General features: G+C 33.4%; 1 protein-coding gene across 2 annotated transcripts in view; it reads left to right on the top strand.

Moving 5' to 3' along the window:
• The window catches only part of STRN (striatin), an 86,416-nt gene that overhangs the window by 47,214 nt on the left and 22,326 nt on the right, over positions 1–16,876 (top strand). The window contains exons 7-10 of one of the 2 annotated variants that reach the window (XM_074378724.1): positions 3,498–3,633; positions 7,636–7,746; positions 10,698–10,841; positions 12,765–12,901. In XM_074378724.1, coding sequence (XP_074234825.1) covers positions 3,498–3,633; positions 7,636–7,746; positions 10,698–10,841; positions 12,765–12,901 — 528 coding nt within the window. The remainder of the gene's footprint in view (positions 1–3,497; positions 3,634–7,635; positions 7,747–10,697; positions 10,842–12,764; positions 12,902–16,876) is intronic. The other variant, XM_074378725.1, reaches the window with a different exon arrangement.

The following is a 16,876-nucleotide window of genomic DNA, read 5'->3' as shown; positions in this document are numbered from 1 at the left end:
AAAAATAATCCATATCCTTCAACTTAAAACCCTCAACTTTTTTTTCATGAATTTGGGGAAATTTGTACTGATTTCAAATTCAAGAGTATTTATAATATAGCAGCTTTCTGTTAAAGGCCTCTCTGACTTTTTGTTAGTTCATTGAACATTTCAACATTTTTAGAAGGTTGGTGAATACGGTAAATGTTGTGTGTTACAACAATGCAGTGTTATTGGTGTTACAAGACAATAGAACTGACAGACCATTATGGTGCCTGATGGTGACTGGCATCAACTCTAAATCGGTGCAGTTTTTGTTTCGCTTGTCCGAGTTGCTGTGGTAGGCAAGTTCTACAGACTTTCAGAACTCTTCTGTTAGATTCCTCCAGACTTTCTAAATGTAACTTCTCTGTTCTTTATGCCCTCTGCTTCCATCAGAGACTGTTAACTTATTACTTCCATTTTAATGTTTCCCTGGGCCACTATTCAGTAGTATTCTGCTAAAACAGCCCTGCCATGGGTATTAGTTGAACTTCAAGTAGAAATAGCATGTGTTTTAATTTACTGTAGTAAAAGAAAATGCCTAAGCTTCTATGATAACTTTTCTCTATCCTAATCATTTGGAAGTTTTGTGCTGACTTGTGATTTCTATGGGATGATTGTGTTAAGACATTATTTTGCTGTCAAAATACTTTATTAATAGCTCAGTGGCAAATAATAACTAATTATGATACTTTAATTTTCTTTGTTAGTCATTATATAAATTTAAATATTAAAAAATCTATAAGCTGGTTATTATAACTATGGTCTTACTAGAAATTCCTAACTACAAACTGATTTCTTTTTAAATAATCAAATTCATAAACATCCTGACTTCCAGTTAGTGCAAATCATAGCAATTCTGTGACCAAGCAATGAAGGCACAGCTAATGTGAACATACTTAACCCCATTCAAATACTAGATACAAAAATTCTTCTAGTTTTTCTTTTAGAAAAATATTTTAAGCAGTTGGTTTCTTTGTAATAGTTTTGCTAATTTTATGATATGTTACATTAATTTTCACAGCTTCAGTATAATACCTACATTTCAAAAGACTTTATAAATCTAATTCTGTGTAGCAATGAATAAGCAAGTAGGGCTTAGAAGACTTACTGCAATGATACATATATATAGAGAGAGAGTGAATGGCCAAAATTATCCTCTTAAAATGTGTAGTAGAACAAACAGGGTTTTTGAATGTTATTTTATTTCTTTAATCAAAATAGGTTAATAGATTCAACTAAGGAAATACAGAAATACAAGGCTTTTAGTAGCCGCTGGTTGTAATTGAGCTATTATAAGTTGGATTGTCTTTAGAAAGCCACTTGTGTTCATTCTCTTCTCTTGCTCTTTGCCTTGTATTGAGGTTTGATTGTTCTTTGCATTACACTCTGGATCATTTTCCTCCTCTCCATCTCCTTCTCTTTTCTCATGATTAACCTCTTTCCCTTATTTTTGTTTAACATCATTATCAGCATTCTCATCATTGTGTCATTAGTTAAGTGTAATAATGATCTTGAAATTATACATGCGTATAAAGAGTGTTCAGTTTAAAACTGTATGAAACATAACATTAGCAGCAACATTTAGTCTCCAATTGAGACGCTTTAAGAGGAAAAAGTAATTTGATTAAGAATCCTTCAGTATTGTTTTAGTTACAGAATAAGAAAATCTCATCCCCATTTGTGTTATGCTTCTCCTAATGGTTTTCAAAGTGACAGTCTATCTTTTTCTAATCTTGAAACCCATACTTTTTTTGTGTCTGCCATAATTTCTTAGGTTGATTCATAAGTTCATTGAACGTAGGAGTGGAGTGGAACTTTAGGCGTAAGGAAGAAGAGTGACATGTGCTTATTACAACAGGCCCCACCCTGTCCCCTTTACAAATCCTACTCTCTGTTGGTACCCATAGTTCACTTTTCTTCTATGCCTAACCATTAAAAACACAGTAGTTTTTGTTTATTTATTTAAATGGATACTTGAGTCAGTGATCTGCAACTTGCCATTTATCTTCATTCTCTGTAAGGTTATGCAGAGGACATGAGACCTAAAAGCAGATTTTTCCCCAAGGGGTTAGTTTTGTGACATAACTATGGTAGATTGGGAAATGCTGTAAATGTAAAAGTTTTTCTTGATTTTAGGGAAATAATCTAAATAGTTAAACCAGTTCTTCTAGCATCATTAAAGACTCCTTGATTTCTCCTCTTCAGTTTTGATATACACCAGGACAGTTAAGGTAGATTAGGTTTCATTTACTGTGCCAGCTTTCTTCTATTGACAGTGACCTCCTGGAGTGCTGTGTCGAGAAGGATTTCTGGTTGTGTATGGTCTTAGATGGAAAGTGCTGTGATTGATCAGTGATACCTGTCATGAGTGTGAAAACAGGTCCACATGAGTCGGATACTTGCTGTCTCTTAGAGAGTCTATTTCTGGACCCTCTAGTCTGTCCCATTGATTTGTCGGTTGAACTTTTATAATTTTAAATCGCTCACACTAGTCCACTAGTCAAGTTTGATCAAGTCATACTATTTCTGTTTTGCATGAAGTGAAGAAGCTGAGGTCTGGAGAAGTTATTGAGTCCATTTTATCAAAAGAAGCTACGAACCAGTCATCCTGATTTCTTTGGGCTCCCGGTGGTGGCAGTGACCAAAAAGGAGATAATTTATAAAGAGTATTGGCATATAGATCTAAAAAATTGTCTCTATATGCATTAAGCCTAAGTTTTAATTCTTCAAGTGGATTTATGATTCTACAGATGTTTCTAAATATATGAAAATTAGACATAATGACCCTTATCAGATTTGCTATTAAATCTAAGTCTCTGGAAGAGCACTATTTTAGGAAAAATTTGAATATATAGACAGTTATTAGAGAAAACTGATAAAAGCTTGGGACATTAGAAATAATGATGGGAACCATTTCACCCCCAACAGAATACCTTCTAAGTTTTGTGACATGCATTTCTGAGTTTGTACTTTTGGGAATTTTAGGTTTTGTAAGAGAATGATGTAGTAGAGTTAAAATTTATTATGGTTATATTCTGAAAAACTCTTGCAATGTTTTATGAAGTGTTTCTTTGGTTAGATTAGAACATCTACATGCTACACAGACTGCATCCATGTAAGATTTAGTTGTGGTTCTCATAGTACAGTATGTCAGGGACATTTTTCATCTATGTGTAATTTAAATGCATGTCTTATACTCCAGTATTTTCTATGTATGATTCCATTAGTTTATTTCATTGAACAAAGTTTAAATTACTCCTTTAAAATGTATAATATGTATCTTTTAAAAATGACATCTGTGTTTTCCACAGAATTGGGTAGGTATTACAGCTGTTTAATACAACGAAGATGCATTTTCTGAAGAAAATAATAATTGGGTTTTCTCTTTCAATGGTGAAGGGATATTGTCTCCTTTACTGAAATTAATTCCATCATGTATCCTAATATTTTAACTTAACATGTTTTTTCATTAGATTGTTAGGAAAAAAGTATTGCCCGATTCCAGTGAAGATCGAGATACAAAAGAAGCTCTAAAGGAATTTGACTTCTTGGTTACATCAGAGGAAGGAGACAATGAGTCTAGAAGTGCAGGCGATGGAACAGACTGGGGTAAGCAAGCATTTTGGATCCCACCAGAGATGTTCTGTAAATAAACAAAACCAGTATTTTACCAGGATGACATCTTGAAGAACACTTTAAATCTTTTATAATGTTGAAAATCCTGTGAACTTTTTACTGTTGTCACCTTTTTTCCAGGGTGTGTGTGTGTTTAAAGAAAGTTGTATATCTAGTTACCATATCTTTTTTTTAAACATAAGCAATACAGTACAAAAATAATTTGAATTCATAAACAGAATGTCCTCTGTTTTCTGCCCAGACAGTAGAACTTTCAAATCTAGATTTTGTGGAAATTGAATATGAGAATGTAATAAAGGATTTGAGAGATCTCATCTCTGACATCTTCTGTCCAAAAACGTATAAATTAGAAAATTGTAGTTATTCGTTCATTTTAGTCACATTTCATCATCTTTGTACAAGGCATAGAGGTTTTTTTTGCACAAATTGTTCTAAACAAATTTAATATTTTAAACATCTAACAAGAGTTAAAACAGGTATTTGGGGGAAAACTTTTACAGCACTGATCATTCTAGGAGTTTGTTAATGAATTGTCACTATCAGTAAGGTAGGATTGTGATAAATTCTTCAGAGTGACTAATTCTGTCAGGTGTGTGTTTGTGTGTGAGTAAGAGAGAGAGAGACAGATAGATACTGAGAATGAGAGAAAAATTTCTCCTGAGGTTGAAGAATTTCAGGAGAAGAATTCCCTCAGCTTACATTGTATTTACTTTAAAGACAGATAAGGTTAGAGAATCGATAACTATCTTAATTTTTCCTCAAGGCTTTACCTTCAGGGACTCTGAAAGTGCTAATGCCACTTCTTTTCCTTTTTTGTGCCAAATATTTCCTACTGTTGGGACAATAGAAATAGTAATGGGAACTGTTTTACCCCACAACAGAATACTTTCTAAGTCTTTTTTTGTGACAGATATTTATTAGAGATAATTTCTTAGTCTTTGAGGAATATAATGGCTAATTTAGTGATTGGCCTTTTTTTTCTTTGGCAGAACAATTTGGAAACCAGGGGAAGTTAAAGTGAAAAGAGTCTCTCTTCTGTCTTATTACTTACTAAGCTTATATATCAAGTCATTCAGATATTTTAGGCAACAATTCTTCCAATATAGCTAAGACCCACTGTGCTACACTGAGGTCTTTCTCTGAGAAGTCACACGTATGTGTAGATAATAGTTGACCTTTTCATTACCAGCCTTATTGCAAGGATAATTGAGATTCATTTTTCTCCAAAGACAGCTGCACTGTCCCTTGTATAACTTCCTTTGCTTTAAGGTGTGAGTCGTGGCTCAGAGTATTGTATGATACAGGTGTGTAGCCTGCTACGAAGTTACAGGTGAAAATGAGTGACTGTTCTCACATCTGAGCTGTCCCACTCTTTAGTAGTGTCCTGGATATTTCTCTCTCTGAGTATGAGTTAATGGAATCTTTCAGTTGATGGAGTTCTCCTCCTCCTCCTCCTCCTTCTTCTTCCCCCTTCTTCTCCTCCTTCTTCCTCCTCCTCCTCCCATTCACATTTAATTTTTAAAAACATCTGGGGGGGTGGTAATTAGGTTTCTTTGTTTGTTTGTTTATTTGTTTATGTAATGGAGGTACTGAGCATTGAACCCAGGACCTCGTACATGCTAAGCATGCGCTCTACCACTGAACTATACCCTCCCACAACTGGAGGTTTCTTTACCAGGAGTTTGGCTTTGTACATGTTAAGAATCTTATAATTTAAATTCAAGGATTTCACTTTTATAAAGTGAAATTAATAATAAATTATAAAACTAGATTGCAAATCCTGTTTAGCTGAATGGACATTTAAATCATTTTAAGGACTTCCTTTACCTTTTTCTCACCCCTCTGAAAAGAGAGTTACTGTGCTTATGTTAAGAATCTCCTTAGTTTCTGGCAAACAGATAGATTTTACCACCCACCACCTTCTGTGATCTTCCATTACTATTGTTGTTATGAATCTAGTTAAGAGTATAAGGTTAATTTTTACTTTAAAGGCCTGAAGACATTCTAGGATCCAAAAGCTACTCGGTTTAATTTATTATTAAGATGTGATTGATAAAATTTAACATTTTTGATTGTTAGATTTTTCTGGAAAAAATAGAGGCTATTTCTGTTATTGATAGTAGAATATTGATTGATCTATAAAAGTGTTGAGTTTTTAAAATTGATGTAGTATATTCAGATGCCCAGTTATCTGTTTTTTTTTTTAAGTGTGGATTGAAGCTTGTTAAAAAATAGACAGATGTCTTTTTATTCTGGTTCATTTTGGTTTATTCCAATCATTCAACAAATATTGATCACATGCTTCCTATGTACCAAGTATTCTAGGTGACGTTCCCTATTCCTGTGGTCCTAATTCTACTAAGAGGATAATAGACAGTAAGCGATAAACATAAATGATATAGTATGTCAGAATGTGATAAATGCTATGGGAAATAGAAAAAGTAGAACAGAGTCCGGGGGATAGAGGGTGCTAAGGTGTGGGCAGGGTTGGAGGGAACAAGTAAAAATGTAAAATAGATTGATTATGGTAAGCCCCATTGAGAGGGTAACATTTGGACAAAAGATGATGTTGATGAGGGAGTTAGCCACATGGTATCTGGGAAGGAATGTTCAGGAAGAAGAAAACCAGAACAAATGCCCTAAGGCAGCCGTAGCCCTGGTGTGTTGCTTGAGGAATTAGGAAGCTAGAGTGGCTGGAGCAGAGTGATTCTAAAGGGAAATGATCAAATCAGTGGGGCTATGTTGTGAGATGGGGAGCCATGAGAAGGATTTGACCCAGAAGGCTGACATGATCCAACTTTTATTTTAAAGCATCACTCTGGCTACTGTGTTGAGAATAGACTACCCAGGGCAATCAGTGTTGGCAAAGACTTAGTGGGGAGAGGAGAAAACTATTGCAGTAATTCTAGCATGAGTCAGAAAAATTAGAGAAGTAGTGGATCTGCTAAGAAGTAGTAAGAATCTGATGTGTTTTAAAGGTAGAGAAAACAGTATTTCCTGAAATATTTGATATGGGGTATAAAAGAAAAGGATGTTTTTGGTCTGAGCAAATGGAAGTGTAGACTTGCCATCAAATACAATGGGGGACCCTATAGATAGAACAAATTGGATGGGAAGATTGAGAATTTGGTTTTGTTTGTTTAGTTTGAGATATCTATTAGACTTCCTAATGGAAATGTAGGTTGAGCAGTTGAATATTATGTCTTGAGTTCAAGTGAGAGTTCTGAGGTAACACATGTAACACTATAAAGTATATAGTAAATTATAGTAATTATAAAATATATAGCATCATTTACTTTTTAAATTTTCTACACCTGAAATAGTGGAAGTTAATGATTGAATTTCTTTCTACTAGAAACTCAGTTTCCTAACTTAAGAATTGATAAATTAACAGGTCACTTAAGTTGTTTTAAATTTTGAATGCCAGGTTGGTTGATAAGTTTACAGAGTGCTGTTTATAAAGCCTATAAAATAAAAATGATCTTTTGCTGATAAGTATATGCCAAAAATATAAAATTTATTAAATGAAAAGATCATTGAAGACTATTTTGTATAATCTCTTAATAATCTTCATTACATAAATTGAAGACTGTTTTATACAATCTCTTAATGATCTTCATTACATAAATTGATAAGAAATGTTTTTTTGTGGGTCAGTTCTAATCAAATTCAGAAAATGGAATGAAAATGAGTTCTGGGGTTTAATTTACTAAAAGTCACTAAAATCTTGCAGGTTTTTTTCCTTATGTCTCTTTGAAAAGAAATTTAATGTTATTGCCTAGGAAATTGAATTGATCACTGTTTCTTAGATATTATATTTTGTGTGACATATCTCTAATGAATAAGCAATAACTTTTTAAAATTAGTGATACTATGAAGAAAATGGTATGTCATTCATTGAAATAACAGTGAATTGACTTAGAGTGTTCAATACTTTATTGAAAAAGGCTGTTTCATTTGTTTCACTCTGTTTAGAAAAGGAAGACCAGTGTCTCATGCCTGAAGCTTGGAATGTGGACCAGGGAGTAATTACCAAACTCAAGGAACAATACAAAAAGGAGAGAAAGGGGAAAAAGGGGGTGAAGAGTAAGTGGAAAACATTGTATCTGTAAATCATAAATATTGCCTCTTTGTGTCCCCCAATTTTTTTTTCCAATGTTTTCCTAAAACTACTTACTCTTTTTCTTTTCTGCTCCTGACCTCTTTCCTTGTCACCTGCTTTCAGGGGTTGAAATTAAATGGTTAGCTTTTTGATTATGAACTTAAAAAAGAAAAAAGCTGTGCATGTAATTAGCAAATTATAATATAGCCCAGTAATAAATCGAGAGCCTCATGAGAGTGTGAAACTATGTATTCAACCATTGTGATAATTTGATTTTTAAAATTATATATTCTTAATTACAGCAATGGTTTTTCACTGTTGACAATTTAAAATCTCATCTATTGTGACCCTCTCACAGTCCACCAGAATTACTGCTTTTAATTTTAGGTCTTGGAGACAGAAAGTTAATTTCTATCCCTGACTATTCTGTGTGTTCACAGTTCATTTGCTCTTATCACTATATGCTATACAGGGCACAGAGTCAAGTACACAACTTTTAAAAGTATTTATTTTTCTAATTTAAGCTTTTGGCCAATTTATGATAGTACCAATTAGGTTTTTTTTTCTTTGCAGTAAAATATGTGCCACATCAAAAATGGAAACTAAAGTGGAATTTCTAGCCCCGTGAATCATATAACTCATGCACATTATTAATAAAGTTTAGCAGTAGATCTAGTTAAGTATATAAAATGGAATTATAAAAGCTTTCAAACATCCCTGAAAGCCACCCTAAACACCTATTTAGGAGAGCAAGGCCACATTATCCCCTTGTGCCACCACTCTCATTTCAGGATGGACATGGGTCTCCCTTCTGTGGCAATAGGAATTTCATCCTGTGGGTTATTAAAGTAGTGTGAAGTGAGATTAAAGTCCAGTTTAATAAGGCATGTACTTAAAATTGCAAAATATTGGGAGGATATGCTTTTTTCCCTCTTTTTTTATAGTGATGCTAAGGTTTATCAAAGGCCAGTCATTCTTTTACAACCTAGTACTTACTGATAAATATTTTTTTTCAGGGTTTTTTTCTTTACATTTTTTTTACTGAGTAATAGTCATTTTACAATGTTGTGTCAGATTCTAGTGTAGAGCACAATTTTTCACATATACATGAACATACATATATTCATTGTCACATTTTTTTTTGCTATGAGCTACCGCAAGATCTTGTATATATTTCCTTGTGCTATACAGTATAATCTTGTTTATCTGTTCTGCATTTTAAAATCCCATACTGATAAACATTTAAATCTTTATTTAAAATATCTTAGAATTTACAAGTACTCAGCTTGAATGAATAAAAAGTCAGTGGCCATTATTGATGTTACTATTGTACCAACCATTATGTAACTGAAAGAGAATGTCATTTGATTCCTTCTCAGTATAAATTAAATCACAGTGAGAAAGATTAATATTAAAACATAAGAACATTTTGTACTTTTTATTAAGAAATACTGTGAAAAATTTAACTGTAATAAACAGTAGTGAGACATGGTTTGTTATGGCTTTTCAGAGCTATGATAAAACCAGTTAAACTGAAATTTTGAGGGTTATTTATCTGTCATACACAAGAAACAAGAAGAGTATTTTAATTGTCACATTGACTTAAAGTTGGGATATTTCTTTAAGTCATAGTGCCATAATGTAATGAACGCCTTGAAATGTAAAAGAGCTTTAGGTTGGAAAGGTTTCCAGGACTTATGCAGAATCCATCTACTGTTGTATTGATTATTCACTTCTTGTCAAATACCAAGGCACTGCTGTAGTTGGGATTTAGCATTTAAGGTCTAAAACTGCACCATTTGACTGGAATAGTATTCCTGCTAATAGAAGCTATTGGGTTTCCTGAATCTGGGTATTATGATCACTATTCAGGCGTATAGCACATAGTTTTTTATTATGGCGAAGAAAAATGATTCTTTAGGGGGAGAAATTTTAATGTCTTTCACTGAAGAGAGAGAGACTATACATTAAGGTTCAGCACAGTTTTTTTTTAATCATCGTCAGTTCAGGTTATCTTGATAAAACGGTAGTCTTGGAAAAAGTGAAGACAAGATAAAAATAGAACTGAAAGACCTGAAAATAGAACTGAAGCAAAACTTTGAGTTGATATATGGAGCATTAATTTATAAACCACCATAGGTATTTTTTAAATTGAACTATTACTCATTGGAAAAGATTGAGTCTTTGTAATACGGTCTAGTAGAAATATTTCCAGTCAGATTGTGTTCTCCAGTCATACTATCTTGAAATATATTTCTAGGTATTAGTTAAAATTGCTTAAAAATAGTTTTCTGGTATAGGGAAAAAAACATAATGGACTATGGGTAAGATTTTCCCATTCTTAATTAAACTTATAACAGGAAAAACTACCGAAGATCTGTTTCAGCCTCTATCCTATATAAAACAGTCAAAACAGGGATGTGGGAGAATGAAGCATCAAAGTATTGGTAAGTAATCAGCAGGGCATGAGATTTCAACTCGGGTACCATAGCTTCAGGGCATGAGATTTGACCTTGGGTACCATAGCTTCAGGATGTAAGGCAATGAATGTAAACAAACAAAAAGGGATGTGACTTTAATTCAGTACGCAGTGGTTTCACGGTCTGTGGTATCTGTCTAGGTTTAGAAAAGTATACAAGGATTATAAATAATACTATTTTTAATGATCCAAATTGCACATAAACTTTTTTTATGCAAATAGTAATGTTATTTCATTAGCTTACTTTTTAAAATATACATAAAACATAATTCTTTTTAAGAAATAACAAACTTTCAGAACAATTTGAAACTTAGAAAATAATTACTTTTTAATATAGTAGGGCATTTTTAAAGCTGAATGTTGGCAGATGTGAATAAGGTTTATGGCACCATTTTGATGCAGTTGGATAATTCTGTTTCCTCTTTTTTGTTCTCTCCCTCCCTTTTTTGGGGCTAGGGCCCAATAGGTCAAAACTACAAGATATGCTTGCTAATTTGAGAGATGTTGATGAACTTCCCTCCTTGCAGCCATCTGTGGGCTCACCTTCCAGACCCAGCAGCTCCAGGCTTCCTGAACATGAAATAAATAGGGCAGATGAAGGCAAGTATTTTAGATATCCTAGAGCACAGAAAGCACTTGGATGTTCTTGTCTGAATTCAGTTATTAGGACTCTTAAAGATAAAAATTTTATTGTACAAATGTTTGAACTACTTAATATTCTCCATATATAGGCTTTCTTATATTCAAAGGGTTTTGATTCCAACTATAATCTTTAGGACTTGAAAAAGGATGCATAAACTTAACCAACTCTAAATTATAGTTTAGAACATCCTCTAGCTCCACAAAGCCATGTATTTGATGTATATAAAGGTAGTTCTAATTATGCCATTCCAACAGTGAGAAAATTAAGTCTATAAATAGGTAGTAAATGTTTACATTGAGACTCAATATTTTCAAAATTTAAGCAGTTTACCATTGGTAAATGATAAAGGGAAAAAGATACCTGAAGGTCTAGTCACGTTTTCTACTTTCTATTTTTCCTTGTTCCCTTTCAGTCCTTGTCTATGTGCATATACTTTTACAGAGTTATAGTCAATTATGTAGAATACTTCAATTTTGTTTTATTTGCTTAATATAAAATCATAAAAATCATCTTCACAATTGTAATTTTAAGATTACTATTCTATTTTAGATGATGCTTAGCCATTCCAATATTTTGATTGTCCACAGTTTTTTACAGTGCAATCTTGTGGTATATATTTGTTGTGTCTTTTAGACACAAGTTCTGATTTATCTATTTATTTATAAATGTATAAAATGCTTATGTGTGGATATTTATTTTAAAGTATATATTTATATTGTATTATATATAAAGTATATATTTATATATATATTGATATTTTTATTGAATCTAAAATTATATGATTGAGTGTAAAGCTGAAAAACATCTTATAAATCTGTTTTCTACGTGTACTGATTAATACAGTTGACTTGTTTCTTTTAAGAAAAAGTTAATTTACTTCTTTAGCAACTGAAGTTTAAACTACTAAATTCATCTAAACTCATAAATGTTTGTCATCAGTAAAGTAATTACTTCTGGAAAACTACTTAAAGATTATCTCTGACAGTTTGTGACAATAATTTGCATTAGCATTTTGCTTTTAACTGGTTCTTCTGATGGTGACCTAAGGAATTGAATTGGTGTAAAATAGAGGGCTATAAAATAAAGATATTTAAATTTCTCACAAAGTAAATCTGACATCTTGAAGCACATTTGGCAGCTAATGAAAGTGTTAGAACAAACACTTTAAAAAATTTATTTGAAATAAATATTTTTGAACGAAATATAACATACCTACAGAAAGCTGCTGAAGTCATAAGGGTGCAGCTCAGCTGAGTGAATATCTCAAAGCGAACCCAGCCGTGTCACCACTGCCTAGGTCAAGAAGCAGAACATTACCAGGGCCTAGAAGTCTTGATTGTGCTGCCTTCCAACTCTACCCCTTCCCTTTTCTCCAGAAGTAATCCCTTAGTTCTAACACCACATATTAATTTTGCCTCATCTAGACACATTTTACAGTTGTAAAACCATTTTCATTTGAAATTTTCCATATTCCTCCAGTCTATAGAATTAACCAATTTTATTTTGAATGCAGCCGGCATTGTTCAAAATCACGTGTTATACGTGTTTTAATAGTTGATAGAAATAATTAGGGTAATTAGCATGAAGTATGAAATGAGGAAAGCCAACTTTCGTTTTAGTCACATTTTTCTGTATAGTGAAAAACAAAGGATAGTGAACTATTGGACTTGTTTCATGTTGTACGTTTCTAATTAGATGATACCTTTAGCTATGGTTAAGATATTGGAAAAGCAACCAGTTCCTCAGGATTTTCTGCTTACTGAATTTTATTGTGTTGAAAGGCATTAAAAAATAATTAAATGTAGGCATGCCCTTATGAGACTAATTGTTGACTATTTAGAGGGTTTTTAAAAAATGTTTCTTTTGTCTTCCCCCTTTAGTGGAAGCCCTGACATTTCCTCCTTCTTCTGGGAAGTCATTCATCATGGGAGCAGATGAGGCCCTTGAAAGTGAACTGGGACTTGGAGAACTAGCAGGCCTCACAGTGGCCAATGAAGCAGATTCATTAACTTATGATGTAAGTAGTAGTTTTATTTTTGTTGTTTGTATTTATTTTTTGAAAATAGTTAATTTTATAGAAAAAATATGGCACTGGTAAAACTTCACAAGCACAGAATTTGGTTAAGTTTTAATCACAAACTTTGAAAATATGAGTATGTTGTAAAAATAAACAATAATACTTTTCATATCATACAGAGATTAAAATTATGGGCTTTACCTAAATCCGTAAATCATTGGATCATAGCTTGTTCATTGATTTTAGAAAAGGGAAAGAATAAAGAATACCCTTTTCTATTAGCAGGTTTGGGTTTTGTCTTATATTTTAGGGCACCAATGGTTAGTTGGAATTCATGCCTTCATAATAGCAGCGTTTGTCTTGCTTCATTAGTGCACCAACAGTATCCTGCTGAAAAGTGATTTTAGCTGTTGTTAGGTAGTGGTGCATATAGGGTGCTTTCCAGGTGTGAGGCTGACCCATCAGTGATTGGGACCAAAACTGAAATGTTTATACCTTTATGCACACATGAGTTTACTTAATCCCAGACACAGTTGTTTTATTCATACATTAATAATTGTTCATAATCAGGAAAACAGTTGCTTATTTCATAAAGTATTTATAACCTGTCTTATCTCTTCATTAATATCCTCTCACTTTGAAATTTCATTATCTTTGTTGGAGTATACAATGTAGCCCCTGCCACTTGGAGGATAGGGGATGTGGGATGGATGCCTAAGTGAATCATGGAAGTATTCCCGAGATGAACCCTCACCATTCAGCCCTCTTCCTGCAAATCAAAAACTCTCTCTGTGCTAAATCCTTTAGTAAGTCTTCTGGATTCTACTTCCAAAACCAACTGAAATCCATGTAGTACTTCTTTTTACCTCCCTTCCTAGTCCACTTTTGTTTCACCTGGAACTACTACAATAACCTAATCTAAATGGGCTCCTTGCACTGCATTCTCCACATATGTGATACAGATTAAAAAAAATTTTTTTTCTATTTTCAATATTTATATATCCTTATATTTTACATTTCTTTTTAAACACCATCTAGTTGATTTCTGTTTTTTTTTCACATAACCTTTGACAACCTTTTAAATAAGAGCATTTAGTCCATTTCTTTTTAAAATAATTACTGATATATTTGGGTTTAAGCCTGCCATCGATTTGTGCCACCTATTCTGTTTGTTTTTTCTCCTGTTTTTGCCTAAATTGGAATTGATTGTTTTTTATTATTCATTCTCCCTGTTATTTGGAGTTTATACATGCTTTCATTACTCTTTTAATTGTTACCCTAGAGATTACCACATACATCCTTATGAAAATTTTACATGTGAAGACCTTTAGAACATTTTTTATTCTGTTTAAAAAAACTCCCACCCTACATACATGTCACTCTTGTTTTATATTTTATTTCTGTATGCATTTGGTTCCTACAAGATACTGTTTTGTATGCTGATAGCCAGAATTAACTATTTTAAATTATCCATTTTACTTTTTTTCTGTTCTCCCCTGCATGTCTGACTGTCCATCTGGGATCACTTTACTTTTACTCTGAGTACACTTAATATTTTTCTTTAGTGAAGATCTATCTGCTGGTGCCCAATTCTCTTAGTTTCTGATTTTCTTAAATTGTCTTTTTTTGCTTGAGTGGGTTATCTGTTTTCTTTGATATTGAATTCTAGTTGGCAAAATGTTTGAATGCTCTAAATATGTTATTTCAGTGTATATATATGTATATTTTTATTTCAGTATGTTTTTGTTATTGTTTTCTGCTCAAGTCAACTGTCATTGCTCTCTGGTCATTCAGTGGTAGTCTGATTTTTTTTCTGTGACTGGTATTTCTTTGTGTCTTGATTGTCAGCTAAGGTTTAGTTTTCTTTTTATTTAACCTTGAAATTCTTAGTCCTTCTTGGCTTAATGTTTCCATCAGTTTTGTAAAATTCTCAGCCGTTTCTCTTCAAATACTGCTTTTACCCTCCCCACCCCCTTTTCTGGAACGCTAATTATATTATTAGATCTTCTTTCTATATAGTCTGTCTCTTATTCTTTTTCTTCTGTATTTTTCATCTTTTTTTTTTCCTGTACTTCAGTCTAGATTTTTTTTAATGACCCATCTTCCAATTCACTAATTCTCTCTTTAGTTATGTGTAATCTGTAATTAAAACCATCTATTGAGGTCTTAGATTTTTTGCTTCTAGAATTACTCTTTTTTTATTGTTTACAGATTTCTTTCAAAATTTTCAGTGTTGTCTTTTATCTTCTTCAATATAGTAAGCATGATTATTTTTAAGTTTGAATCAGGGACTCTGTAGTTCTGTTACTATTATATGTTGTTTCTGCTTGTTTTGATTTATGTTATGTTATATGAGCACAGTTATTTTTTTACCATGTCCAGATACTATATTTGAAAAATTGTCTGTAGAAATAACTTTAGCCCCAAGATTATATCTTCCCTTAGGTAGTATATTTTAATTTGCTTCTCTCAGGTCGCTGCAGCCACTAGAAATCTGGATCACCTCACTCCATTTTCAATTTCTGAGATGATCTAAAGCTGATCTACAATCTTTGTAAGAGCTTATGTTCTCCAGTTCACCCTTATGTGTAGGATACTGCCCTTTGAAATTAAAATCTAAAGCAAGGGTTTTGATTGCTTTGCCCCACTTTCATGGCAGGCCCTTGGTACCAATTTATATCTCCCTGTCTTGCAAAGTTGTCAAAAGCACAGATCAATCACTTAGCTGTTTCTTTTGGAATCGGCAAACACCCTTTGGGGAAAAACAAGTCCAAATAACAGGCTTACCTCCTTAGTATCTTCCACTGGATCCTGGCCTGGTTTTTCTTCAGTATTTTGTTGGTTCTCCATTTTTTATTTTTAGCTCTGCTTTTCCACTTGTCCTCTGTGCGCATTTGGTCCTAATGACCTAGTTCAACATGGCTAGATGCAGAAATTTCCGATATATACTTTTGTTCCCTCTATACTAACCCCTCAAAGAAATGTATCTAATATATAATGGAACTCAGTCTTGTCTTTAGAAAAAGCTCATTATTTTTTCATAGCTCTATATTGTTAGAAAACTTAGTGTTAGTCTGTCTGTTTCTAAAAGTAGTTCCTAGTTTTATTAAGTGTATTAGCAATCTATTGCTGAGTAACAAATTGTACCAAACTTAACAGCTTAAAACAAGAAACATTTCTATTTCATAGTTTCCGTGGGTCAGCAATCTGGGGACAGCTTAGCTGTGTGCTTCTGGTTACTTATGTAATTGCAGTCAAGATATTGGCAAGAGCTGCAGTCTTACATGAAGACTTGACTTAGGGAAGGTCTGCTTCCAAGCTCACTTGTGTAGTTGTTGGAAGGCCTTGGTTTCTTACTGGTGATTGGCTTGTGACTAGTTCCTCACCACATGGACTTCTCTGTGGGCTCCTCAGCAGAGCAGCTGGCTTCTCCCAGTGTGAGGGCACTTGAAAAAAGAGAGAAAAGGAGTGCTCAAATGAAAGGTTTTATAATGTAATTTGTTCTAATGCTGTATGCTGTTGGTCTTACAGAGCAACCGTTCCACAGTCCCCCTAGGGGACTGTGGAAGGGGACTACACGGAAGTAAAAACACAAGGAGGTTGGGCTGATTAGGAACTGTCTTAGTGGCTGCCTACCACATTAAGATACTCAGAAGGAATCTAAGTGCTTTTGCATATGAAAACCTTTCAGCTTTTTAGCAAGAGCAAGCAGGAGTCTATTCTGTTGTCCTTGTCCTCTCCACCCTCCCAAGTCTACCCATCCCACAGATAACTAGCCCCAATTCTTGGAGTGGTTCCTTGTGTAGAGTGTTTTGTCCTCACTTATTGCCCCAATTATGACATGTCTCATCCAACTTTTTCTGCAGATTTTTAGACTTCTGGCTTCTAGACTATAATTTATCGTAATAGTGTAGCCTCTGAAGCCAGACTGCTTGGTTTTGAGTCCCAACTCCTTCATTTACTAGAGGGCAAGTC

Source organism: Camelus bactrianus, chromosome 15 (genome assembly GCF_048773025.1).
Source record: "Camelus bactrianus isolate YW-2024 breed Bactrian camel chromosome 15, ASM4877302v1, whole genome shotgun sequence".
Taxonomy (NCBI): Eukaryota; Metazoa; Chordata; class Mammalia; order Artiodactyla; family Camelidae; genus Camelus; species Camelus bactrianus.
Note: the sequence above shows the minus strand (reverse complement) of the source record. Positions and strands in the feature narration are given on the sequence as shown.